The following is a 24,883-nucleotide window of genomic DNA, read 5'->3' as shown; positions in this document are numbered from 1 at the left end:
CACCTGCTGCCGGCCGGCTCGCACCCGGGGCCGCGGGGCCTGGTCTCGCTGCTGCAGACCCTCAGACGTACGCATCCTTAGGAGGCGCGGGCACTGACCGCCGCTCCTGGTAACACTGTGTTTAAAGTCAGGAAGCTGGAAAAGCTGGGACGGCCACGGAGTCTCTGAGCGGCGGCACCTGTGAGCTGGCTCACCGCCTGCGCCGTCCCGGACACGGTGCGGGTCCAGCCCCCCGTGACGTGTGTGTGTGCATGCTCAGCCCCGTTCTAACACGCATGTCTATGCCCAGGCCTGTCTGCTCATCGGGAGACGGAAACTCTGGATTCTCTCATGGGTCCGCAGGCCGGCCACCGTGTGGGCCTTGCTCAGGGGGTGACCCGTGGTGGGAGGGCTGTGACACCGGCGTGGCAGGCCGCGGGGACAACGTAGTGCCTGTCTGTGCAGCCCCTCCGGCCGGAGCTGGGGCCGTGCTGTGCGGGGACCGGGGTCTCTGCACCGGAGCTGGGGCCGTGCTGTGCGGGGACCGGGGTCTCAGTGCACCGGAGCTGGGGCCGTGCTGTGCGGGGACCGGGGTCTCAGTGCACCGGAGCTGGGGCCGTCCGTGCGGGGACCGGGGTCTCAGTGCACCGGAGCTGGGGCCGTGCTGTGCGGGGACCGGGGTCTCAGTGCACCGGAGCTGGGGCCGTCCGTGCGGGGACCGGGGTCTCAGTGCACCGGAGCTGGGGCCGTGCTGTGCGGGGACCGGGGTCTCAGTGCACCGGAGCTGGGGCCATGCTGTGCGGGGACCGGCGTCTCCGCGCACACCGGCGGGGGCGGCCCGGCCCATGGCTGTGCCTCGCGACTGAAGCCGCTCCGTCCTTTGCTTCCAGAAGGCCTTGCGGCCGGACATGGGCTACAACACGCTGGCCAACTTCCGGATCGAGAAGAAGATCGGCCGCGGGCAGTTCAGCGAGGTGTACCGGGCGTCCTGCCTGCTGGACGGCGTGCCCGTGGCCCTGAAGAAGGTGCAGGTAGGCGCTCCGGCCCGTCCGGGGTCAGATCGCCCTCAGGGGCGCGGACCGGCCCCGCTGCCCGGTCCCTCCCGCGGGGGCCTCCCCCGTTACCAGCGGGCAGACGGCCGGTGGGAAGTCCCTCTCCACCACGGACGGCAGCGCGTCCTGTCGCGTGGCCTGAACGCGGTGGGGGCCGGCCGTGTCTCTCCTGGTCAGCACCGTCGAGGCTGCGAGCCGAGGCCGGTGCTCCGAGTCTCAGTAACGTGCGTGCTCGGTGCCAGTGGCCCGGGGCAGGGACTCAGCAGCCCCAGGGCTGACATCCTGCAGGTTCCACAGCCACAGGCGCTGGGGGACACGCTCGGGGGGTGCACTGTCTCCTCGGAAAGTCCTGAGGAGCGGGCGTGGCGGGCAGCTCGGTCAGGGGGCTGACTTACCCAACTCCGCTCTGCTCTTAGATATTCGACCTCATGGACGCCAAAGCCCGTGCCGACTGCATCAAAGAAATAGACCTGCTCAAGGTAGGGGCCGGCCGCCGCTGACTGGTCACCTCGGGAATCGTGGAATGACTTGACGGGACGATGGGGAGGGTCAGCTCCCCTCACTTCACACTGGGAAACGGAGAGGGGCAGCGTCTGGATGCAGTGTGACAGGTGCCAGGCGTTAGCATTTTTAATTTTCTATTTGTTTTGTCTTTTAACCATGGCGGTAGCTACGCTAGGGGCAGCCCGGACTTCAGAGCAGGATAAAAGGGAGAAGGCGATTACCATTGCACGCCCTGACCTGGCAGGTCTCGGCTCGGAGGAAAGTTTTTAGCTGCTGATGAGTCCATCTTGCCATTCATTTGTAGCAGGGATAGATGACTGGACAGAATACACTTTTATTAAAACTCAGTGCCCAGTATACTCTATTATTTCTAATGAAGAACATGAAGATAAAATTAACGCATGCACTTCCTTTAACATTCCCAAGATTAAAGAAAAACACGCTGTCACGTGGCGTCTCTGTGACGTAGAGATGAAATGCAGTAGCTAACTGAGCTCTTAAGCTACCAAACTCCTGGGAATGTTTAAGGAGAGGATGTTTTCTCTCCGCAGCAACTCAACCACCCGAACGTGATCAAATACTACGCGTCCTTCATTGAAGACAACGAACTGAACATCGTTCTGGAGTTGGCGGACGCTGGCGACCTGTCCAGGATGATAAAGGTGAGGCTGCTCTCACCGCTCGGCTGTCCGGTGGGCACACTGACCGGGGACCTGCGGGATGCAGGCCGAGTGGGCCGGCCGGCTGGTGGCGGGTGTGTGTGCAAGGCGCCTGTTTCACGCCCGTGGGCACTGGTCCAGAGGCCCAGGCTGACCACGTGGCCGTACGACATGCTGTGTCCTGCTGATCCACGCTCTGCCCCCACGGGCGCTGGCGGAGCGGGGAGGGGGCTGCCTCTCGGCCTGAGACGCCCCCGAGTGCTCCTGAGCCCCCGCCCCCCGCCCCCAGTGCTCCCCACCCCCAGTGCTCCTGAGCCTCCGCCCCCCGCCCTCAGTGCTCCCCGCCCCCAGTGCTTCTGAGCCCCCGTCCCCCGCCCCCAGTGCTCCCCGCCCCCAGTGCTCCTGAGCCCCCGCCCCCCGCCCCCAGTGCTCCCGCCCCCAGTGCTCCCGCCCCCAGTGCTCCCGCCCCCAGTGCTCCTGAGCCCCCAGTGCTCCCGCCCCCAGTGCTCCCGCCTCCAGTGCTCCTGAGCCCCCAGTGCTCCCGCCCCCAGTGCTCCCCGCCCCCAGTGCTCCCGCCCTTAGTGCTCCCGCCCCCAGTGCTCCCGCCCGCAGTGCTCCCGCCCCCGGTGCTCCCGCCCCCAGTGCTCCTGAGCCCCCGGTGCTCCTGAGCCCCCGGTGCTCCCGCCCCCGGTGCTCCTGAGCCGGCGCCCGCCCTGCTGCTCCGGTGGCGGGGACAGTGCTTTATGGAGCCGCGGGCGCTGGCAGAGGGACAGGCCGCTGCAGAGCGTAAATCACCGCGTCGGCGGCACGGCCGTTCTCGGGCGGCCTAATTGGGGAGAGGAAATATCGCTCCCGGTCTGATCCGAGCGGAGCCGGGCGGCCGCGCATCAAAGCTCCGCGATGAATAATTAACGCGGCGGCCGGGTGAGTAGCCGGCGCTCCGTGTGCCTCTAATTGGGGCTCGGAGGCCCCGGGCAGGGCCGGGGCGGCTCCCGCCGGGCTCAGAGGAAAGGAGGCCGGTGTCCCCCGCCTGGTCCTTTGTCACCGGCCGTCACGGGCAGGCGGACGTGGGCACACGGACCTGTGCGCTGTGGTTCCCGTGTGTGCCTGGGCCGGGCCACGTGCCGTCACTCACTCCGCAGGGCCAGCACCCCCCGGGGGCGGCAGCCGGGCCAGCCCAGCCCCTCGGCGCTGCCCTCTGTGGTGTGAGATGACATCACGGGGGGAACCTGAGGCCGGGATCGGGGGAGGGCGCAGACTCCGTTACAGACTGGGGATTAGCCAAAGCGCCAGCAGCTCTGGGGGAGGAGGAGAGGCGGGAGCGGAGCCACTTCGGGCGTCTCCCACGCTCTTGACCTTGGACCTGAGAGCAGTGAGCGCTCCCAGCAGAGCCATCTGTCTCCGTCCTCCGCCTGGTTCACCAGGCCCTCCCGGTCCGGCGGCCGGTCAGGCGGGCGGCCGGGCAGGTCCGGAGCACGGCCAGGGCGCCCGCGCGTCTGCCCTCGAGGCTGCCGTTGGCCTTGGCGTCACCCGGAGTGGGTCCCCAGTCTTGGGTTACACCTGCCCTGGGTACGCAGGAGCCCCGTCCCCACGGCCGGCCCGCGGTCTGAGCCCCACACGGGCTGGCGCCCCGGGGGGGGGGGGGGGGGGGGCGGGGGCTGGTCCCCCGGGGGGGGGGGGCGGGGGCTGGTCCCCCGGGTGGGGGGGGGGGCTGGCGCCCCGGGGGCGGGGGCTGGGCCCGGGGGGGGGGGCGGGGGCGGGGCGGGAGGGGAGGAGCGGGGACTCTCCGGACTCACTGTCCCCCTCCCCCCCCCCAGCACTTTAAGAAGCAGAAGCGGCTGATCCCGGAGCGCACCGTGTGGAAGTACTTTGTGCAGCTGTGCGGCGCCATGGAGCACATGCACTCCCGCCGCGTCATGCACCGAGGTGGGCGCCGCCGGGCCGCCCGGACTTACCGCCAGCCGCAGCTCCGGGGGCGGGGACGGGGACGGGGACGGCGCGCAGGGGGGTCGAGGGGGCTGGGTCTGTGCTGCGCCCTCTGGGGTGCAGGGGCGCCCCGTAGTGGGGGGGTCTCCCCATAGAGGGGGTCCCCCATAGAGAGGGTCTCTCCATAGAGGGGGGTCCCCCCATAGAGGGGGTCTCCCCATAGAGGGGGGTCTCCCCATAGAGGGGTCTCCCTATAGAGGGGGTCCCCCATAGAGAGGGTCTCCCCATAGAGGGGGGTCTCTCCATAGAGGGGGGTCTCTCCATAGAGGGGGGTCTCCCCATAGAGAGTGTCTCTCCATAGAGGGGGTCTCTCCATAGAGGGGGGTCTCCCCATAGAGGGGGGTCTCCCCATAGATGGGGGTCTCCCCATAGAGGGGGGTCTCCCCATAGAGAGGGTCTCTCCATAGAGGGGGTCTCTCCATAGAGGGGGTCCCCCCAGAGAGGGGGTCTCCCCATAGAGGGGGGTCTCTCCATAGAGGGGGTCTCTCCATAGAGGGGGGTCTCCCCATAGAGAGGGTCTCTCCATAGAGGGGTCTCCCCATAGAGAGGGTCTCTCCATAGAGAGGGTCTCCCCATAGAGGGGTCTCCCCATAGAGGGGGTCTCTCCGATGTCCAGAGACTGTGGTGGCCGCTCAGGGCTCAGTGCAGTGCCAGCTGCCGGCGTCCTGGCCGGGAGTCAGGTGACGAGGCCTCACCAGGAAGAACCGCCCCGGGTGGGGGCACGGCAGTGTCAGACCCCATCTGAGCTCAGGTCCTGAGGGCCCTTGGCGAGTCCTGTGCACGGAGCTGTGGACCATGTTCCATGTCAGTGTGTCAGGAAGAGGCCGACAGTTTAAGATTCACGTGAAGGGACCCACTTCCGTACGCCCTGTGTTCCACAAGCGCTTATGGGAAGAGGGGAACATGTGTTTTAAGTGAGAATTACTCGTGTCCCGGATCATGCTGCCTCGATTTTCATTGTCTCCGAGGAGGCGGGCACAGAAACGTGAGGATGGGTAAACCCTCGGAGTCCAGCGGGCCGCGCAGGGTGCAGACAGCCTGACCGCTAGGGGGCGCGCTGAGCCGCCAGGATCGCCCCCGCCCCCTCACTCCCACCGCCTCACCTCTTTCCGCAGACATCAAGCCGGCCAACGTGTTCATCACGGCCATGGGCGTGGTCAAGCTCGGGGACCTGGGCCTCGGCCGCTTCTTCAGCTCCAAGACCACGGCCGCGCACTCGCTGGGTGAGGCCCCCCCCGGGGTCTGTGCAGCCCCTCCCAGTCAGACGGGGGCGCTCCGGGGCCCCACCCCGCCCCCTGCCCTCGCAGCCGGGCAGCCACTGCAGCTGCCGCCTGCTGACGGGAGCCCGTGTTTCGCAGTGGGCACCCCGTACTACATGTCCCCCGAGCGGATCCACGAGAACGGCTACAACTTCAAGTCCGACATCTGGTCCCTGGGCTGCCTGCTGTACGAGGTGGGTGCTCCCCGCCCGGGCCTGCACCCTGTGCCCACGGGCCTGCACCCTGTGCCCACGGGCCTGCACCCTGTGCCCACGGGGCTGCGCTGGGGCCGGGGCGCCGGGCTGCCTGCTGCACGAGGTGGGTGCTCTCCGCCCGGGCCTGCACCCTGTGCCCAGGGGGCTCCGCTGGGGCCGGGGCGCCGGGCTGCCTGCTGTACGAGGTGGGTGCTCCCCGCCCCGCTGGCCACTCCCCTGGCTCCCGGCCGTGGGCGATGGCGGAACGAGGGGAGTGTCCCTCGGTCCTCAGCTTCCACGTCGGAGCAGGTGCTCGGCTCCTGCGAGCGGGCCGTCGGGAGCTGGGGCTCTCCCAGAGTCCTGCACGTTCTGTGGCATCTGCTCCGCGTTCGGAAGGGGGGACACGGGCCTTTCCCACAGGGTCCCCCCGGATGCCCCACACGGGAGCCCCTGAAACTCGGAACGTCAGACTTTGAGATGTTCCCGAGACCTCAAATAAATCAGTGCGCCCTCGCCCCTCCAGCGCCGCCCTCATGGCCGTGCACCGAGCAGACGCTAATTAAAAGCCAGCGCCTCGGCGACAGGGACCTTTGCACGGACAGGCGTCTTACACGGGCGGAGGGTGGCGGCTCGCGTGCGAGGAGAGAGCGCGCCCGGCCCCTTCGCCCCCGGCACACTGATCGGGGCGCCGGCCGGGGTCAGGGGGCGCGTCAATCAGCCCGCGGCCGGCGGCGGAGGATCAAATTAGCCCGGACCCGCCGCCGGGAGGAGCGGGCGCAGCTGTCAGGCCCGCCGGGCGCACTAATGAGCCAGATGAATGGAGCTCCGGCTGGAAAATAAAAACAGGACGGTTGACATTTCTCATCTGTCAGAGCAGCGGATGCGTGAGCGCCGGGCCGTTAACCCCCGAGGGCCCGCTGAGGCCTGCGAGGAGGAGCCCCCGGCGCGGGCGTGGGGGCCGGGCCCGGGGACGGACCGACGGACGGACAGACGGACGATGGACAGAACCCTGTGCATGTGCAGCCCGGTCTGCCGTGTCCTGTTTACCAGGCGGCCTCCTGGCGTTTATTTTTAGCATCTTTTTTATCCATCTCAGAGAGGAAGGGAGGAGAGAGACATCAGTGATGAGAGAATCGTGGATCGGCTGCCTCCTGCACCGCACTCCACTGGGGATCGAGCCCGCAGCCCAGGCCTGTGCCCTGACCGGGAATCGAACCTGGGACCCTTCAGTCTGCAGGCCGATGCTCTATCCACTGAGCAACACCAGCTAAGGCCCTCCTTGCAGTTCGAACACAGAACACACGATGATGGTTGGAGCCCCTCTTTTAGAAATGTCCCTCCCCTCCCCCCTCTCCCCTCTCCCCTCTCCCTGGGGGCAGTTCCGGGGTGTCTGTGCAGGACGGAGGGGTCTGATGTGAGGTGCTGGCCGGGCCTCCCGCCTGCAGCACTGAAGGGGTTAACGCTGGCGGCGCAGACGGTGAGCGTTCGGCGTGGCCGTCCCCGATGCTGCTGAGGACATGTCTCACACGGGCCCGCCTGTCCCCGCGTACACGTGTCCCCGTGTACACGTGTACACATGTCCCCACGTACACGTGTCCCCGTGCGGATTTGCGCGGGCGGAAAGGGTGACTGGCTCGGGCAGCCCCGGTGCCCGCCGCCTCGCTGCTGCGCCCCAGCCGCCCGCGCGGAACGGGACGCGAACATTGGAACCGAGTCTGAGTTTGTAGCCTGCGAACCGCGTCCTCGCTGCCCGTGACGCTGATTTGAATTCATTCCTGAGGCTTTTCCCTGAGTTAAAACCTCCACCGGCCGTGGTGAGGTGGCTGAGGCGTGGCCTCTGCTGGCTCAGACGCTTCGAAGGGAGGAGAGGCCCAGGTCACTGCAGACTGAGGGTCAGGTCTGGACTCGGGGGCCCTTTCCCCGGACGGCGATGGAGAGCCAAGCCCGCCCTCCTCCCTGAGCGCCGCTGGGCCACGTCAGCTTCAGCCACGGCCTGTGTCCGCTCTGTCCCGGCCGCTCCGATGTACACGAAGCGGCCGGAGGATGATCTCTGAACGCATGATATTCCGGCCGTTCGGTGTATATCCTGTAAAATAAAAGGCTCCTATGCAAACGGTCCCCTCGACCAGGAGTGCGACCAGCAGGCAGGCCGGCCGACCGCCCACGTCCCCTCCCCCTGGCCAGGCTGGCCGGACCCCACCCGTGCCCGCACTCATACATATACTGGGCAGTCATATTATGCGTTCAGAGGTCGTCATCATCTGGCCACTCCGTGTAGACCATCTGGTTAGTCAGGAGGTAATACTAGTTGCTTTGATGGAAACTAGTTACAACGAATTTCGATTTCTTTATGTCCTTCTTCTCAGTGTCGTGTTGTACATAAATACACATACGGTAACCGTCTCTCCCTTTTGGCGGATTTTAAACGTGGAAAACTAACACCCACAAACCGCAATGAAGTCTTTGGAGTTCCCAGCGAAGGGCCGGCAGGGTCTGTCCCCGCGCCCGGCCCCGGGGAAGGCAGGGCCCCGGGAGGCGCGCTGACCACCTGGCTTCCCGGCCTTTGCAGATGGCCGCCCTGCAGAGCCCCTTCTACGGCGACAAGATGAACCTGTACTCGCTGTGCAAGAAGATCGAGCAGTGCGACTACCCGCCGCTGCCCTCCGACCACTACTCGGAGGAGGTGAGTGCCCGCCCTCGCGGCGTCTGTCCGTCCGTCCGCCCGCCTGCCCGTCCATCCGTCCATCCACCCCTCTGTCCGCCCGCCCGTCCATCCGCCCCTCTGTCCGTCCGCCCCTCCATCCGCCCGCCCGTCCGTCCCTCCATCCGCCCATCCATCCATCCCTCTGTCCGCCTGTCCGTCCATCCGTTCGCCCGCCCATCCGTCCATCCCTCCGTCCACCTGTCCGCCCATCCGCCCGCCCGCGCCCGCTGAGGCGCTCCCCTCCCCACTCGGGGCTGCAGTCCCGTGACGGGCGGCCTTTCTCCCGCTCATGCCCGGAGGCTCCTGCCTCAGTTTCCCTGCGATGGTGGATGGATGGTGTAGATGTGTTCTGTCCGCACGTAGGACCCGTTCTGCTTCTGTCGATGGGGGAACTGAGCCTCCTGCTCAGACAGCGAACCCCCGAGGGCCTCTCCGGGCGTCGATGGAGCCCGCTGGCCGCCTGCCCGTGTCCACGGCGTTGGCGTGCGGGTCATCGGCGTGAACACGCGTGGGGCGGGCGCTCCGCGGGCAGGGCAGGGCAGCCGGGCCCGGGGGCGCAGCCGGAGCCTGCCAGCGCCCTTTGTTGTGTCACTCACCGCCCCTCCTCCGGCGGCATGAATATTTCACCTCCGCCCTGCGCCCCTCGTTCCAGCCGCGTTTGCATTTCACACGCGCGGCGGGCGGTTGCCATGGTGACCTCGGCAGGATTTTAACGATGGAGCCGGTGGAGGGGGCCGCCTGCCCGTCGGGCCGAGGGCAGACACCGGGGTGCGGCCGCCTGTGGCGGGTCCCGGGCGGAGGGACCGCCCCCTCCTCCTGGGCGCCCCCTCGGCCGCTGGCCCTGCTCCCGAGGTCCCTGCTGGCCATCGGCGGGGGGGGACCGCGGAGAAGAGAGGGTGCTAGCTGCCCTCTGCTCCGCTGGGGCATCCGTGGGCATCGTAGCGCCCTCAGAGGGAGACGTGGTGACGGTGACGAGAGCATGGTGACTTGGTGATTGCACAAGCGCTGACACGCTGACCCGAGAGAGTTCATGCAGGTTTTCGAAAAATCTAGATTATTCCTAAAGCCATACGTACAAGGCAGAAGGCTCCGGCTGCTGGTGTAGACACGGCCTCTTTTTAAAACCAAGCGTGTTGGGGTGACGCTGGTTAGTAAGGCCACTAGTTTCCAGTGTGCAATGCCATGGCACGCCATCTGCCTGCCGCCCTGCGTGACCACCCCCACGCCAGGCCGCCTCCTGTCACCAGTGGTCTGACCCCTTTACCCTCTACTGCTCCCCCCGCCCCCCCATCCAGCACACTGCGGTCTGTGTCTGAGCTTTTGCTTGTTTTTCTTCTTCGTTCAGTTGTAGTTTTCAGTTCTGTGTCCCCCTCTGCGGGGAGCCACACGCTTCTCGACTCTCTCTGTCCGACCTCTCGCTCGGCAGGGCGTCCGCCAGGCCCCTCGCACGCACGCTCACCGGGAGGACTCCCTGGGCCTCCGCGGTGGGAGGAAATCTCCCCACGAGCCACGTGTGTCTGCTCAGAGGAGCGTGCGGCCAGAACGCCGCGCCCGCCCGCCCGCCCGTCTGAGCGGCCGGCGCTCAGTGCCCGCCTTCTGTCCCCGCAGCTCCGGCAGCTGGTGAACATGTGCATCAACCCCGACCCCGAGAAGCGGCCGGACATCGCCTACGTGTACGACGTGGCCAAGAGGATGCACGCCCGCACCTCGAGCAGCTGAGCGCCTGCCGCCCCTCAGCCCGGCCTCCGGCGCCGTCGGGGGGCGAGGCGGACCCTTCCCCGTCCTCAGATCAGCTTCTCCGGCCCACGCCAGCCGCCTTCTCGCCAAACCGGGACCCGGAACAACGGTGCACGATGGGAGAGGACTCGGACAGGCCGTCCTCGTGGCCGAAGGCCGTGGCCTCAGGAGCCGTCTCCCGAGGAACCGCGTTGGGACCAGCGCTCCGCGCCAAGCGCCGCGGCGCCCGGGCCTCACGAGACACCGCCTCGTGGGCCGGGCCACGGGCCTCAGCCACGGACCCGACGTGGACGCCGACGTGGACTCGGGCCGTTCCCCTTTAGAAGCTGGACTGTGTGTTTCGTCCTCGGCGCTGGGGCTTTGCAGGGCGACGGGAAAGAGAGACGTCGACATCGGCTGCTGGAGAGACACCGAGCGTTCCAGGCGTGGGCGTCAGAAGGCGCCTCTGAGACGGGAGGACGGGACAAACGGGGCAGACGCTGAAGTTCCCGCCTCGTCTGGTTCTGTGTCCGCCTGCGGCGGCCGTGAGCCACTGGGGAGCCGTCAGGCGTGGCTGGCGGAACCCTGGAGGGCGCGCTGGAGGGCTGTGTTTCTGTCGTCGTCGTACATTTGGAAATAGCCTCTAAGTAACCGCAGTGCTGTCTCCGGTCCCTTTATCCCCCCGAAGGCTCGTCACCCCGGCCGCGCTCTGGAGCGAGCGCACAGGCTTTCCATCCGGGTTTGACGGGCGCCGCATCCGTCCCGTCCGAGCACCTCCGTGTCCCCGAGCTCCCATCTTATTTATGTCCGACCGTCTCCCCCCGAGGGTCCTGCCCACAGCCTGGGCCCCGAGAGGGTTCGGGGTCCCAGCCGCGCCCAGGCGGCCCGCGTGTCTGTGTGTGTGTGTGCGTGTGTGTGTGCGTGTCTGTGTGTGAGTGTGTGTGTGCGTGCATGTGTGTGTGTATCTGTGTGTCTGTGTGTGTGTGTCTGTGTGTGTGTGTGTCTGTGTGTGTCTCTCTGTGTGTGTGTCTCTGTGTGTGTGTCTGTGTGTGTCTGTGTGTCTGTGTGTGTGTCTGTGTGTGTCTCTGTGTGTGTGTGTGTCTCTGTGTGTGTCTGTGTGTGTCTGTGTCTCTGTGTGTGTCTGTGTGTGTCTCTGTGTGTATGTGTGTGTGTCTCTGTGTGTGTGTGCGTGTGTGTGTGTGTCTGTGTGTGTGTGCGTGTGTGTGTCTGTGTGCGAGTGTGTGTGTCTGTGTGTGTCTGTGTGTCTCTGTGTGTGTCTGTGTGTGTCTCTCTCTGTGTGTGTGTGTCTCTGTGTGTGTCTCTGTGTGTCTCTGTGTGTCTCTGTGTGTCTCTGTGTGTCTCTGTGTGTATGTGTGTGTGTCTCTGTGTGTCTGAGTGTGTGTGGTGGGAGGGGAGGGAGGGGTGTGCGGGCGACAAGGCGGGTACAGCATGTGTGTGAAGGAAGGAGAGCGGCGGGGACGGGTTTGGGAGGCGGACCTCTCTGTGGCGAAGCTCCGGGCACCGCTGCCTCCGGGTACGAGGAGGGCGTGGACGCGGACGTGGGCGTGGACGGGCTCCTGGGTGCTGTGCGGGCACGTCTGTCCCCCGTGCACCCGTGGGAGCGGGGACCAGAGTGGCCGTCACCGCCAAGGGACGTTGCTACGACCTCTCTGTGACCTCGGGGTCCTTCCTCGCCCTCAGCAGGTGGAGCTGCCGGCTCTGCTTCCTGTAAGCGTTCCTCTGTGGTCCCGGCACACACTCCGTCACCTGTTCCCTTTACCCGTGAACGGCGCCCTGTGCGCCCGCCGCCCCCTGGCCGGCCCCCGCGGCCCCACCGGCGAGTGTTCGTGGGACGGCGCCGGGAGCAGGCGGCCGATCGGGGAGAGGCCGCGGGGCCTGGGGCCGTGGCTGCGGCCGGCCGCCTGCTCCCGGCCCCAGCGCCCGGCGGACGGCCGACAGGGCCCGGGCGCCCGCAGGCTGGTCCCCGCCCGGGGAGGTGGGCTGTCACCCGGGGCGTGTTCACCCAATGGCGGCGCGGCTGGTCTCTAAAACCCCGATTTCCAACGCACCGGCCGCACCCGGCCCGTCGCCTGCAGGCCCGGGCGGAGCTGAGCGCGGCTCCAGGCGCGGGGAGGGAATGGCGGGGTGCGGAGGGGCCGGGAGCGGCGTCGGACGGTCAGGGAACCCACGGTCCCTCCTACACGGGGAGCCTTCCCGTCACGGCCACGTCCCTCCCGGAGAGACCACCGCGTGGAAAGCCGGAGTCGGTCTCCAGCCGGATCGTGGCCGAAGGATCGAGAAGGCCATTGGGCGTCACAACCGGCCGTCCGATGCCGTCCTTCTCTACGTCCGTGCCTCTGAGCTGCGTACGGATCCGCCCAGACATTGGACTTGGTTGGAGGGGCAGCAAGACGGGAGGCGCCCCTGGTCCTGAGCCTGGGGGAGACCGGGGACCCTGGGAGACGTGGGGGCGTGGGGGACGTGGGTGTTGTGACGTGGATGGTGTGGGTGATGCCGATGTGTGTGCCGAGGGCGGGGTGGCGGTGGAGGGCAGCCCCCCCAAGTGCGATGCGTGTGAATTCAGGGGTGCCCCCTCGCTCCCCGCGTCCCCACCCTCCCTCCCGGTTCCCGTCCGTACCGATGTGCCTGGGCGTGGCTGTTCACGCCGACGCCATATTTATTTTAGCCAAAACGTCCCTCCTCTGCGATGCCTTCCCCTCGACAGGACTGTGTTCCGTGAGTCACCGCAAGGCCTGCCCCCGCCCCCCGCCCCCCGTGCCTCGTGCCTCGTGCCCCCGCGGCCGGGCACCCGGACTCCCTTCGAGGGAGCCTTCCCCTGTCAGCGCCCCCGACGCACAGACGGAGGGCCCCGCCATCGCGTGGAGCGTGTATCCCCTCCTCGTCCCAGCAAACACAGACGCTCGCGAAGCCGGTGCGGCTCAGTGGACGGAGCGCCGGCCTGCGGACTGAAAGGTCCCGGGTTCGATCCCGGTCAAGGGCATGGACCTCGGTGGCTGGCACATCCCCAGTGGGGGGCGTGCAGGAGGCAGCTGGTCGATGTTTCTCTCTCATCCATGTTTCTGTCTCTCTCTCCCTCTCCCTTCCTCTCTGTAAAAAACCAATAAAATATATTTAAGAAATAAATAAAAATAAATAAATGAAAACAGACGTTCAAGACGGAGCTCCGTGCGCCGGGTGTGAGTCTCTGATGTGTCCCCCCTCCCTCCACGCCCCCCGTTACTATCTCACCGACCTCGGCCTCCGGGAAAGACCGGCCTGGGCACCACTGCAGAAGCTGAGCCTCCACCTGTGAACCCGGAGGCCAGGGTTCGATTCCCGGTCAGGGCATGCGCCCGGGGGGCAGGCCCACAACTCAGGCTCGTGCCCTTGGCCGGGAACCAAACCCGGGACCCTTCCGTCTGCAGGCTGATGCGCTACCCGCTGAGCCGCACTGGCCAGGCCTGGACTTTTCCATCCAGAACCGAGACCCTCTGCCAAAGACTGACCCGGAGCGGCTTGCGCAGGCCCGGCTCCCCGAGGCGCGCCCCTCTGCCCTCGCCAACGGGACCCGCGTGCAGGGGCACGGCCCTCGGGCGGCGGGGGGGTGGGGGGCGCTGTCCGGCTCCCGGGGCCCGAGCCCACGTCCGTCCACCGGCCCCCGAGCCGCGGGGTCCCACCCGGCGCGCGGCAGGGCCTCCGTCACCGGCCTGCGTCTCCGGCGAGAGGCCGCGGAGCTGACAGCCAGTATTTCATCCCTGACACGCGATCGATGCCGGGCCTCGGAGACCCGTTAGGCCTTTACGGTAATTTACGGGGCGTCCTCGGGGTGCGGGCGGCGCCGGGGCTGTCCGTGGGCTCCCGGGGCCCAGCCGGAGTGCGGGGTTCGAGAGAGTTCCTCCCGGCCCCGGGAGAAGCCAGAGCTTCATCCCAACCGTGAAGGAGACTCGACCACCGCCCGCCCGGCCGCCGGGGCTCAGTGGTGAGCGTCCACCTAGGAGCCAGGAGGTCAGGGTTCGATTCCCGGTCAGGGTCCCAGGCCCGGGCTGGGGGCTCCATCCCCAGTGGGGGGCGTGCAGGAGGCAGCCGGTCCGTGATCCTCCCTCATCATGGACGTTTCTCTCTCTCCCCTCTGGATCAATAAAAGATGGCCGAAACCGGTGTGGCTCAGTGGATAGAGCGTCGGCCTGAAGACTGAAGGGTCCCGGGTTCGATTCCAGTCAAGGGCATGGGCCTTGGTGGCGGGCACATCCCCGGGGGGGGGGTGTGCAGGAGGCAGCTGGTCCATGATTCTCTCTCATCGGTGTTTCTAACTCTCTATCCCTCTCCCTCCCCCCCTGTAAAAAAAAGCAACAAAATATATTTAAAAAGAAAAGAAGCCGGACCCCCCTCGGGGTATGACATTGGAGTCGGGTCCGTTTAAACCATTTCTCGAGGCCAGAGATGCCTACCGGGACCTCCGCTCTCTGCTAGACAAACAGACCCCCTTCCTGACACGATAAAGCTTCACGAGGCACAGCAACCCCTTCCCCTGTCACTTCCTTCTGCATCCCCTGCACCGAGACTCCTCCTGTGGCCGCGGTCCTCCCGCCCCCTCCCTCCTCCTCCTGCTGCTGCTCCTCCTCCTCCTCCTGCTGCTCCTCCTCCTCCTCCTCCTCCCCCTCCTCTTCCTCCTCCTCTCTTCCTCCTCCTCCTGCTGCTCCTCCTCCTCCTGCTGCTCCTCCTCCTCCTGCTGCTCCTCCTCCTGCTGCTCCTCCTCCTCCTGCTGCTCCTCCTCCTGCTGCTGCTCCTCCTCCTCCTCCTGCTGCTCCTCCTCCCCCTCCTCTTCCTCCTCCTCCTCCTCCTCTTTCTCCTCCTCCCTCCTCCTCCTCCTCCTGCTCCTCCTCCTCCTCCTGCTGCTGCTCCTCCTCCTGCTGCTGCTCCTCCTCCTCCTCCTGCTGCTCCTCCTCCTCTTCCTGCTGCTCCTCCTCCTCCTGCTGCTGCTCCTCCTCCTGCTGCTCCTCCTCCTGCTGCTGCTGCTCCTCCTCCCTGCTGCTCTCCCCTCCTCTCCCTCCCCCCCTCCTCTCTCCTCCCTCCTCCCTCTCCTCCTCCTCTCTCCTCCTCCCTCCTTCCTGCTCCCCTCTCTCCTCCTCCTCCTCTCCTCTCGCCTCTCTGCCTCCTTCTTCCCCTCTCTCTCCTCCTCCTCTTCTCCTCTCATCCTCCTCTCTCCTCCTCCTCCTCTTCCTCCTCCTCTCTCTCCTCTCCTCCCTCTCCTCCTCTCCTCTCCTCCTCCTCCGCCTCCCTCCTCTCCCTCCCTCACCTCTCCCCTCCTCTTCCTTTCCTCCTCCTCCTCCTCTTCCTCCTCCTCCTCCTCCTCCTCCTCCGGCCTCCCTCCTCCTCCCGTCCCCTCCCTCCTCCTCCTCCTCCCCCTCTTCTCCCTCCTCCTCCTCCTCCTCCTCTAGGCTGGTCTGCCCCGCTGCCCTCTGCCTCTCTCACCCTCCCGCCCCCTCGGCCCAGCCCGCCCCCGGCAGCCTGTGTCAGCACACGCGCCCGCCGAATGCATACGTATGAGGCTCGGCGCCTTACGGCTCCGCGGGGCCCATAAACAGCACGGGAAGTGGCCATCGAGCGTCTCAACGGCCCCCCCAGGAGAACACGTCGCCGGGAATAAATTTGGGGGAACAGGGCTCATCGGTGGGAACGGAACCTGGAGGAGGCACACGCAGGAGGCGGGAGAGGAGAGAGCACGTGGGTCCCCGCCCTGCGCCAAGGCCTGGGGCATTTTATTTTATTATTATTATTATTTTTAAAATATATTTTATTGTGTGTGTGTGGTTTTTTTTTTTACAGAGAAGAAGGGAGAGGGATAGAGAGTCAGAAACATCGATGAGAGAGAACCATCCATCAGCTGCCCGCTGCACACCTCCTACTGGGGATGTGCCCGCCACCAAGGCACGTGCCCTTGACCGGAATCGAACCCGGGACCCGTCGTCAGTCCACAGGCCGGCGCTCTGCCCACTGAGCCACACCGGCTTCGGCTGCCCCGGGGCATTTTAAACTTCCGAATGGGCCTGGGCGCTTCAGGTTGGGAGCAGAAAGGATGCTCCGGGCGGGTGGGACATGAGTGTGCACCATCCGGAGAATCGTAGCAGGGCGCGTCGCATTTGGCCGTCATCAGGATGTTTCTGAAAAGGCCAGGAGACGGCCCGCACAGACGGATGGACAGGAACAGGCTCGGAGACAGGGAGCCACGGCTCAGGCGGCCGGACCTCAGAGGGAGGGTGGGGTGGGGAGGGGAAAGAGATCATGCAAAGGCCCTGCGTGCACGCCTGGGAGCCTGACCAGTGGTCACGGACAAGGGGGCGGTGGGGGCGTGAGGGGGGAGGGCTGGGGGCTGGGAGTGGGGGGATGAGGACAGATATGTGGTGCCTCAATCCAGTGTTTCCCAGACCTCTGACACACGTGTCCCCCTTCTACAATTTTCGTAACGCCGAGCACCCCTCGTCCTCACGAGAACGTAGAATCAGGCGCAGCTGAGCGCGGTGCAGGCCGTGCGTATCCCCGCCAGACCCCGGTGCAGGCGGACCCCCACCAGACGCTTCCCGCACCCCCGGGGCGCGCACCGCACTCCGGGGGGGGCCCTCGCGGGCCGGGCGCCCTGGCTTGCCCGGACCTTCACGGCGAGGCGGCTCCACGGCGTGCGGCTCCCTCCGTTCCCGCCCCCGGGCCCCCGCGCAGCGCACCGGCCGGATGAACAGACACACGGGCCCGTTCGCGCCGGGTTTGGGGGCTCCACACGAGGCGCACGTGTGGGAAAGGCGGGGCCCCCTCTCCTCCGTGTGCGTGGGGGACGGAGCCGGGGCGCCCGGGAGGCACGGGAAAGGCTGTTATTTAACCGGCTTCGCCCCGCGCGGGAGGCGCTGACGTTGTCCTGCAGAGCAGCCGCCAGGGGCTGCTGGGGCGGCGTGAGAGAGCGGGGCCCGGGGCCCGGGGCCCGGGGCCCGGGGACCGGGGACCGAGGGTAAAAGAGACGAATGAGCCCTGGCCAGCCGGGCTCCGAGGACGGAAGGGTCCCTGTTATTTATTTATTTTTTTTTTGGTGTGTTTTTAAAAAAATGTATTTTATTGCCGAAACCGGTGTGGCTCAGTGGTTAGAGCGTCGGCCTGCAGACTGAAAGGTCCCGGGTTCGATTCCGGTCAAGGGCATGGACCTTGGTTGCGGGCACATCCCCGGCAGGGGGTGTGGAGGAGGCAGCTGGTTGGTATTTCTCTCTCATCGATGTTTCTAGCTCTCTGTCTCTCTCCCCCTTCCTCTCTGTAAAAAATCAATAAAAAAATACGTATATATATTTTTAAAAATTTATCTTATTGCCAAAACCGGTTTGGCTCAGTGGATAGAGTGTTGTTGGCCTGTGGACTGAAGGGTCCACAGACACACACACACAAGGAGACACATACATGCACACACATGTACATACAGACACACGCATGCACACACGCACACAGAGACACACAGAGACACATATGTGCACACACATACACAGAGACGCACACACAGAGACACATGAACACACAGACACACACGCACACGCACACAGAGACACATACATGTGCGCGCACACACACACACACACACACAGGCTCCCTGGGCCATCAGGTAGCCAAGGAGACTGGTCTGTCTGAAACCAGGCCAGCCCGCCAGCCGGTGTCTGACTTTCTCTCTCTCATCAGCCGCCTTCGGGGGCAGATGGGATGGTTTTGTGTTTGAGCCACAGGAATTCCCACCCCAATTTCCCTCCTCAACCCCAAGTCAAGGATGCGTGTACCCCCCCTTCCCCCCACCCCCGTCCGGAACTTAACCGGCAGCGGTGGCTTCGTCCACAGCCTCTCCCTAAGGGTCTGTGGGGCCAGCAGCCCCCCAAGGACCGTTCCCACCTTCGCTGTCTTCTCTTCCCACGCTGGGGCCGGCCGGTGGGCTCCAAGTTAAGCGAGTGCGCAGCGCCCTCTCGTGTTGGGAGACGGAATGGCGGCGCCCGTGGTGGTGGGGAGAGGGGAGGTCCCTAAGCCGGAATGGGGCTGGGATTCCTGCTCCCGTTCCTGCCTGGGACATCGCCCTCGGGGTCAGCTGGGGGGGGGGGCCTGGCCCAAGGGGTGAAATGAAGCCACAAATAGCGACACAACGGCAGAGCCCGAGAGAGAGGGCCCAGCTTTATTGTGCATTTTACGTTTTTCTTATTAACGTAAGAGGGTATTTCCCCCCATTGATTTTTAATGGGGAACGGAGCGGGGAGGGGAGACACACCCAGAGAGAAACATGGAGGAGAGAGGGACAGGTCATCCGGCTGCCGCTGGCGCTGGAGCCATGATTCTCGCTCATCATGATGTGTCTCTCCCCCTCTCTCTCTCCCTCTCTCCTCTCTCTCTCTCTCTCTCCTCTCCTCTCCTCTCCTCTCTCTCTCTCTCCCTCTCTCTCTCTCTCTCTCTCCCCTCCCTCTCTCTCCTCTCTCTCTCTCTCCTCTCTCTCTCCCTCTCTCTCTCCCTCTCCCCCCCTTCCTCTCTGTAAAGATCAGTGAAATGTATATTTTTAAACCCCACAAACCGGGAGCCGTGAGCAGGCGGCGGCCGGGGGCGGCCGTGCGGCCTCAGTCGCTGGCCCTGAAGTTGAGGTGCACCCTCGGCTCCACCGCGCACACCGTGCCCAGCAGCCGGGCCAGCACGGCCTCGGCGCAGCGGCCGTAGCTCCCGGTCAGCTCCGCGATGCTGGCCCGCGCCTGCGCCTCCGCCTCCTCCGCCAGGCTGCTCTGCGAGCCCAGGGCCTGCGGACACGGACAGGGTCACGGGACGGGGTCACAGGACGGGGTCATGGGACGGGGTCATGGGACGGGGACACGGGACAGGGACACGGGACAGGGACACGGGACAGGGACACGGGATGGGGACACGGGACGGGGACACGGGACAGGGACACGGGACAGGGACACGGGACGGGGACACGGGACAGGGACACAGGACAGGGACACGGGACGGGGTCACGGGACGGGGTCATGGGATGGGGTCATGGGACGGGGACACGGGACAGGGACACGGGACAGGGACACGGGACAGGGACACGGGACGGGGTCATGGGACGGGGTCATGGGACGGGGTCTCGGGACGGGGTCACGGGGCAGGGACACGGGACAGGGACACGGGACGGGGTCACGGGACGGGGTCATGGGACAGGGACACGGGACAGGGACACGGGACGGGGACACGGGACAGGGACACAGGACAGGGACACGGGACGGGGTCACGGGACAGGGACACGGGGCGGGGACACGGGACAGGGACACGGGACGGGGACACGGGGCGGGGACACGGGACAGGGACACGGGACGGGGTCATGGGACGGGGTCATGGGGCGGGGACACGGGACGGGGACTCGGGACGGGGTCATGGGACGGGGTCATGGGACGGGGTCTCGGGACGGGGTCATGGGACGGGGTCGTGGTGGCACACGGCCCCGGGGGAGCCCGCTCTGGCCCCGTTTCCCCCGAGATGCCCCGTGATGTGTGCACGTCCCAGGTCACACGCAGCGTTTCCCCCGAGGATGGGGGCGACCCCAGGGTCACCAGGGGGTGGGGTCCCCCCCGGCAGGTCCCCGCTGCTTCCAGAGCTGACCTCCGCCCCCGGGAAAAGCAGATGTGGGTTCAGCTCCTCACCCCCTGTTTATCCCCAAGGGCTGTCACTTTTGTTTTTATTTTTTAAATGTATTTGATCGCCCTCACCAGCGCGGCTCAGTGGATAGGGTGTCGGCCTGCGGACGGAAGGGTCCCGCCCACCCAGGCCCGGTGCTCACCTTGGACTCCTTCCCCCGGAACTCCCTGTCCCTCCGCAGCCGGTACTGGTCCGCCTCCGCCAGGGCCTCCTCCTTCGCCTGCCGGATGCGCTTGGCTTTTCCTGGAACCAACAGGCGGAGAGGCCGGGGCACGGCTCTGTCAGACCCGGGGAGTTTCAAGCTTGTTTCTCAGACATACGAGGGGTGTGCTGGGTTATTTTATTTTTAAAAAGATACACGTCATTGTGATCTGGCCGCTCCGTGTACGTTAAAAAAGTCAGACCTCTTTCTGCCTAAGCCTGACGCCCAGGAGCAGCTCTTTTCCTTCTCGGTACCAGCTGTGACCACCGGGGGGCACACGTTCAGGGTGACGCGCCACTGTCTGGCCACCGAGTCCCTACAAGGTCGTCCAGCTGCACCAGGCCGAACCTTCTGAGATTCGGTTTAAAAAACCGGGGCTCTCTCATACATCATAGCTTTTTCTTTTCTTTTTTTATTGTTCTTTTCCTTCTTAACATTTAAATTCTTTGTTGTGTAAAGTATAACATACGTCTCCTTTCCCCCCTACCCCATTGACCTCTCCCCGGCCTCCCCCTCCCCCTCTTTTTTTTTTTTTAAAGAGAAGAAGGGAGACAGAGAGAGAGAGAAACATCCACGATGAGAGAGAATCATGGACCGGTTGCCTCCCGCACGCCCCACCCTGGGGATCGAGCCTGCCACCCGGGCCTGTGCCCTGACCGGGAATCGAACCCTGACCCCCTGGTTCACAGGTCGATGCTCAGCCCCTGAGCCACGCCGGCCGGGCCATCGTGGCTTTAAATACCACTCGGGCCTCAGGAGGTTTCCACCTGCTGCTTCCGCCCTCACTCCCCGAGCAAACAGGCACCGGCTTCCCGGTGCAAAGCCACCCCGGGGGGCGGGGACGGCGGCCAGCGCTGGGGGAGCAGCACCTCGCCGGGAAGCAGCTCGGACCTCGGAGCTGGGGCCGCTTTATCTCACCCGTCTGCTCCTCTCGCCTTCCCGTGGCTTCTCCTTTCCTCCGCTTCTCTTTCTTTCTTTTTTGTAAAAAAATATTTTTAATCGATTTTTGCAGAGAGGAAGGGAGAGGGATAGAGAGTCGGAAATATTGATGAGAGAGAAACATTGACCAGCTGCCTCCTGCACGCCCCCCACCGGGGATGTGCCTGCAATGGAGGGCCATGCCCTTGGCCGGAATCGAATCTGGGACCCCTCAGTCCGCAGGCTGACGCTCTATCCACTGAGCCACACCTGTGAGGGCTGTACTTTCCATATATATATATATATATATATATGTATATTAGTTGTTGTTGTTGATTTTTTACAGAGAGGAAGGGAGAAGGATAAAGAGTCAGAAACGTCGATGAGAGAGAAACATCCATCAGCTGCCTCCTGCGTGCCCCCTACTGGGGATGTGCCCGCAACCAAGGTCCATGCCCTTGACCAGAATCGAACCCGGGACCCCTCAGTCCAAAGGCTGATGCTCTATCCACTGAGCCACACCGGTTTCGAGAAAAAAAAAAATATATATATATATACACACACACATTCTTTACTGTGTAAAGTACAACATATGTCTACCTATCTAAAGTATAACGTATATATGTCACATAACATATTTAAATATAGCTATATGTTTAAGAATATACACCGTGAGCGGTTTCTGTCGCTCCAGGCGGCATGTAACCCAGTGGCATTTACTGGCCGGTGAGCACGTCTGCGGCGGCGGTTTTCCTGGGGCCCCCTGGGCGGACGGGAGCCCCGCCATGCCCGGAGCCGCCCCTTTGTCTGCGGCCGAAGGAAGGAGCGGCGTTTACGGGCCCACAAACCTCGGAAGACGGGCCGCCGCGTCCCCCAGAGCCGCGTCTGGTTTACGAGTTTGTTAAGCCTTGTCTTCCCGAGGCCAAGCGCCCGCCGGCCCGGGGTGGGGGCTGATTGGATCCAGGGGCCGGAGGAAGTGCCTCAGAAGACCTGCCCATTGGGGAACAAATAGGCAATTAGCTGATTTAAGGGGGAGAATGAAAAGAAAGCGTGCCGCATTCCGGAGACGGTGGAAACGGGTCCTCTGGGGGAGAGGAGATCCTGGCCGGCGGGGCTCCGGGGCTGAGCATCGACCTGTGAGCCAGGAGGCCAGGGTTCGAGTCCCGGTCAGGGCACAGGCCCGGGGGTGGGCTCCCTCCCCAGAGTGGGGCGTCCAGGAGGCAGCCGGTCCGTGATTCCCTCTCATCACGGATCTCTCTCTCTCTCTCTCTCTCTCTCTCTCTCTCTCTCTCTCTCTCTCTCTCCCCCCCCCTCTCTCTCTCTCCCCCCTCTCTCTCTCTTCCCTTTCCCTTCCTGGCTGACATCAATAAAAACAAATTTTAAGAACATAATAAATAAAGTAAATGAAGTCGAACAGACGGAAAGGCTCTCTGGCAGCTGGGCATCTAATTCAATCCACCATCAGGGAATCAGAGCGAATACCCGAGCTTTGCTTTTTTTAGGAAAAAAAAAATATTTTTATTAATTTCAAGGAGGAAGGGAGATAGAGAGAGAGAGAAACATCCCTGACGAGAGAGAATCGTGGACCGGCCGCCTCCTGCACGCCCCGCCCTGGGGACGGAGCCCGCACCCCCGGCCGGTGGCCTTGGCCGGGAATCCGACCGTGACCTCCTGGCTCCTAGGCCGACGCTCTGCCACGGAGCCCCGCCAGCCGGGCAGGTATCTGAGCGTTTCCAGTCATCTTACTGGAAGCGGCCGGGTCTCTCTGCTTACAGGAAAAGGTGACTCAGAACTGGCAGCAGTTGTTAAAAAAAAAAAAAAAGACTGAAACTAGAATATTCTGCTCCATTCTTCCATTGCTATTACTTCTATTCCTTACAGTAACGTACAAGCAAACGGTTCGAATGTTCAACAATAACTGTTGCCCTGGTTGGGTTGGCTCAGTGGTTAGCCTTCAAGGGCAGGCACCTGGGTGGCAGGTTCGATCCCAGGCCGTGGTGAGGGCAACCAATCGACGTGTCTCTCCCACATCCATGTCTCTCTCTCTCTCTCCCCCCTCCCCCCTCCCTAACACTCTCTCTAAAATCCGATGGAAAAAATATCCTCGGGTGAGAATTTAAAACAAACAAACACCCAACTATTCGGTCTGCAATCTGCTATCTCAGCTGCAAGTCTTCCGTTCCTTGGCACGCCTTGGCCGTGTGTTCGTTTTACAAAAAGAAAAGATAGAAGCTCCGAGACGCCAATGAATGTCTACGGCTGAAATCGATGTGGCTTAGTGGATAGCGCGTCAGCCTGCGGACTGAAGGGTCCCGGGTTCGATTCCGGCCAAGGGCATGGACCTTGGTTGCGGGCACATCCCCGGTGGGGGGTGTGCAGGAGGCAGCTGATGGGTGTTTCTCTCTCTCTCCCTCTCCCCTCCTCTCTGTAAGAAAGCAATTAAAAGAAAAAAAAAGAGAAATATATATATATATATATAAAAACCCTTAAGTTAGCCGAAACCAGTTTGGCTCAATGGATAGAGCGTCGGCCTGCGGACTGAAGGGTCCCGGGTTCGATTCCGGTCAAGGGCATGGACCTTGGTTGTGGGCACATCCCCAGTGGGGGGCGTGCAGGAGGCAGCTGATCGGTGACTCTCCCTCATCGATGTTTCTAGCTCTCTGTCCCTCCCTCCCTTCCTCTCTGTAAAAAAAAATCAATAATATATATATTTTTAAAAAACCTTACATGCGTAGAAAGAATCATTTTAGGAAAAGCCAATGCTTCTTGTGCTCTGTGACCTCACCGCCCTGCCTTTCAGCCCTGGTAACGGTCCTCTGCTGCCTTCTGCCCGCCCCCACCCCCCTTCTCTCTCCCCGAGGCTGGTGCCCGTCCGCTCCCGCCGGCTCTGGTTCCTCCGGGTCCGGCGTCCACACCGCCCGCCCCGCCCGCCGGCCCCGGCAGGAGGGCTGAGGCGGCCTCCGGGGCGAAACCCGTTAACATGTTTGCAGCGTCGCATACCGACGCTGCACCTCGTTAATCTGCGTTTCTCTGAAACGGTTAACATGTGGATCTCCCTCTGTCCGAGCCGCCCCCCCCCCCCCTCCGTCTCCATCTTCCTTCTCTAACTGTACATTCCAGCCTTCACCCCCCTCCGCCCCAAGGCCTGGGGCGGGGGGCGGGCGGGCCAGAAGGGGTCCCTGAGGGAGAAAGGGCGGGGGGGATGGTGTCATAGGTAATACTTCCAACAAGAAAGAACTTTTTTAAAGTAAAAAGAAAAAAAGAAAGACAAAGGAAAAAAAAATAGAGAGGACTGGGCAGGCCTTCCAACAGCTGGGCCTGAGAAGGAAGAGGGAAGCCTAGCCGGGCTGGCTCAGTGGTTAGAGTGCTGGCCCGGGGACTGAAGGATCTCAGGTTCCGACTCTGGCCAAGGGCATGGGCCTGGATGGCAGGATCGACGCCTGGGCCCGGGGCGGGGTGCAAACATCTCTCACATCGATCTCTCTCTCTCTCCCTCTCTCTCTCTCTCTCTCTCTCTCTCTCTCTCTCTCTCTCTCTCTCTCTCTCTCTCTCTCTCTCTCTCTCTCGCCTTTCACAAGCTTGCGACACGGCAGGGGCGTGGGGCCCTCAGGAAGTTGCAGAGTCGGGGGAAGCCCAGCTCCCGTAACTTCCACGTCCTGGGGTATTTCACAGCCTCTCAGGAGGATCCAGGTCAGAGACCTCTGTCCCCATGACCGCCCGGGCCACAGCATCACCGGGGAAGGGCCGGGACCCCCGGGCCCGTGGCTGAGGCCCCCGCCCGCCCCCCGCCCGCCCCGCGCAGCCACGGGTCCCAGGCCCTCCCGGGCGGCGGGCAGGGGCACTCACGCTTCTTGGCCTCCTCCAGCTTCTCCTTGGCCCGCTTCTCCGCCTGGAGCAGCTGGTGGATGCCCTGGGACTGGCTGGCCATGGCGTCCGGTCAGGTGCCTTCTGTGGATTCTTCTGTGGATTCCGGGAAGGGCACCCGGTCCTTATCCGGCTGGAGCTCACGGCCCCTCTGTTTGGGGTGTCAACATCAAC

At 64.1% G+C, this 24,883-nt stretch overlaps 2 protein-coding genes across 6 annotated transcripts in view; one reads left to right on the top strand and one right to left on the bottom strand.

Annotated features, from left to right (window-relative positions):
- Positions 1-11,039, top strand: part of NEK7 (NIMA related kinase 7) — a 21,258-nt gene extending 10,219 nt beyond the window's left edge. Inside the window, exons 3-10 of one of the 5 annotated variants that reach the window (XM_036440183.2) lie at positions 870-1,010; positions 1,448-1,510; positions 2,087-2,197; positions 4,012-4,120; positions 5,296-5,403; positions 5,539-5,633; positions 8,203-8,316; positions 9,946-10,167. In XM_036440183.2, coding sequence (XP_036296076.1) covers positions 870-1,010; positions 1,448-1,510; positions 2,087-2,197; positions 4,012-4,120; positions 5,296-5,403; positions 5,539-5,633; positions 8,203-8,316; positions 9,946-10,056 — 852 coding nt within the window. In that variant the 3' untranslated portion in view covers positions 10,057-10,167. Of the gene's footprint in view, positions 1-869; positions 1,011-1,447; positions 1,511-2,086; positions 2,198-4,011; positions 4,121-5,295; positions 5,404-5,538; positions 5,634-8,202; positions 8,317-9,945 lie in introns of all 5 variants that reach the window. The other 4 variants (XM_045582471.1, XM_045582470.1, XM_045582473.1 and 1 more) reach the window with 4 other exon arrangements.
- Positions 772-24,883, bottom strand: ATP6V1G3 (ATPase H+ transporting V1 subunit G3). Its single transcript, XM_036440186.2, has 4 exons — positions 24,692-24,883; positions 19,868-19,968; positions 18,667-18,845; positions 772-793 (listed from the first exon to the last, which is right to left on the bottom strand). Exons 1-3 carry the CDS (start codon positions 24,771-24,773, stop codon positions 18,672-18,674), a joined length of 357 nt encoding a protein of 118 aa, XP_036296079.1. The 5' UTR covers positions 24,774-24,883; the 3' UTR covers positions 772-793; positions 18,667-18,671.

This window comes from Pipistrellus kuhlii, unplaced genomic scaffold (genome assembly GCF_014108245.1).
Source record: "Pipistrellus kuhlii isolate mPipKuh1 unplaced genomic scaffold, mPipKuh1.p scaffold_m20_p_164, whole genome shotgun sequence".
NCBI lineage: Eukaryota > Metazoa > Chordata > Mammalia > Chiroptera > Vespertilionidae > Pipistrellus > Pipistrellus kuhlii.
The sequence above is the reverse complement of the archived record's forward strand: the minus strand, read 5'-3'. Positions and strand labels throughout refer to the sequence as shown.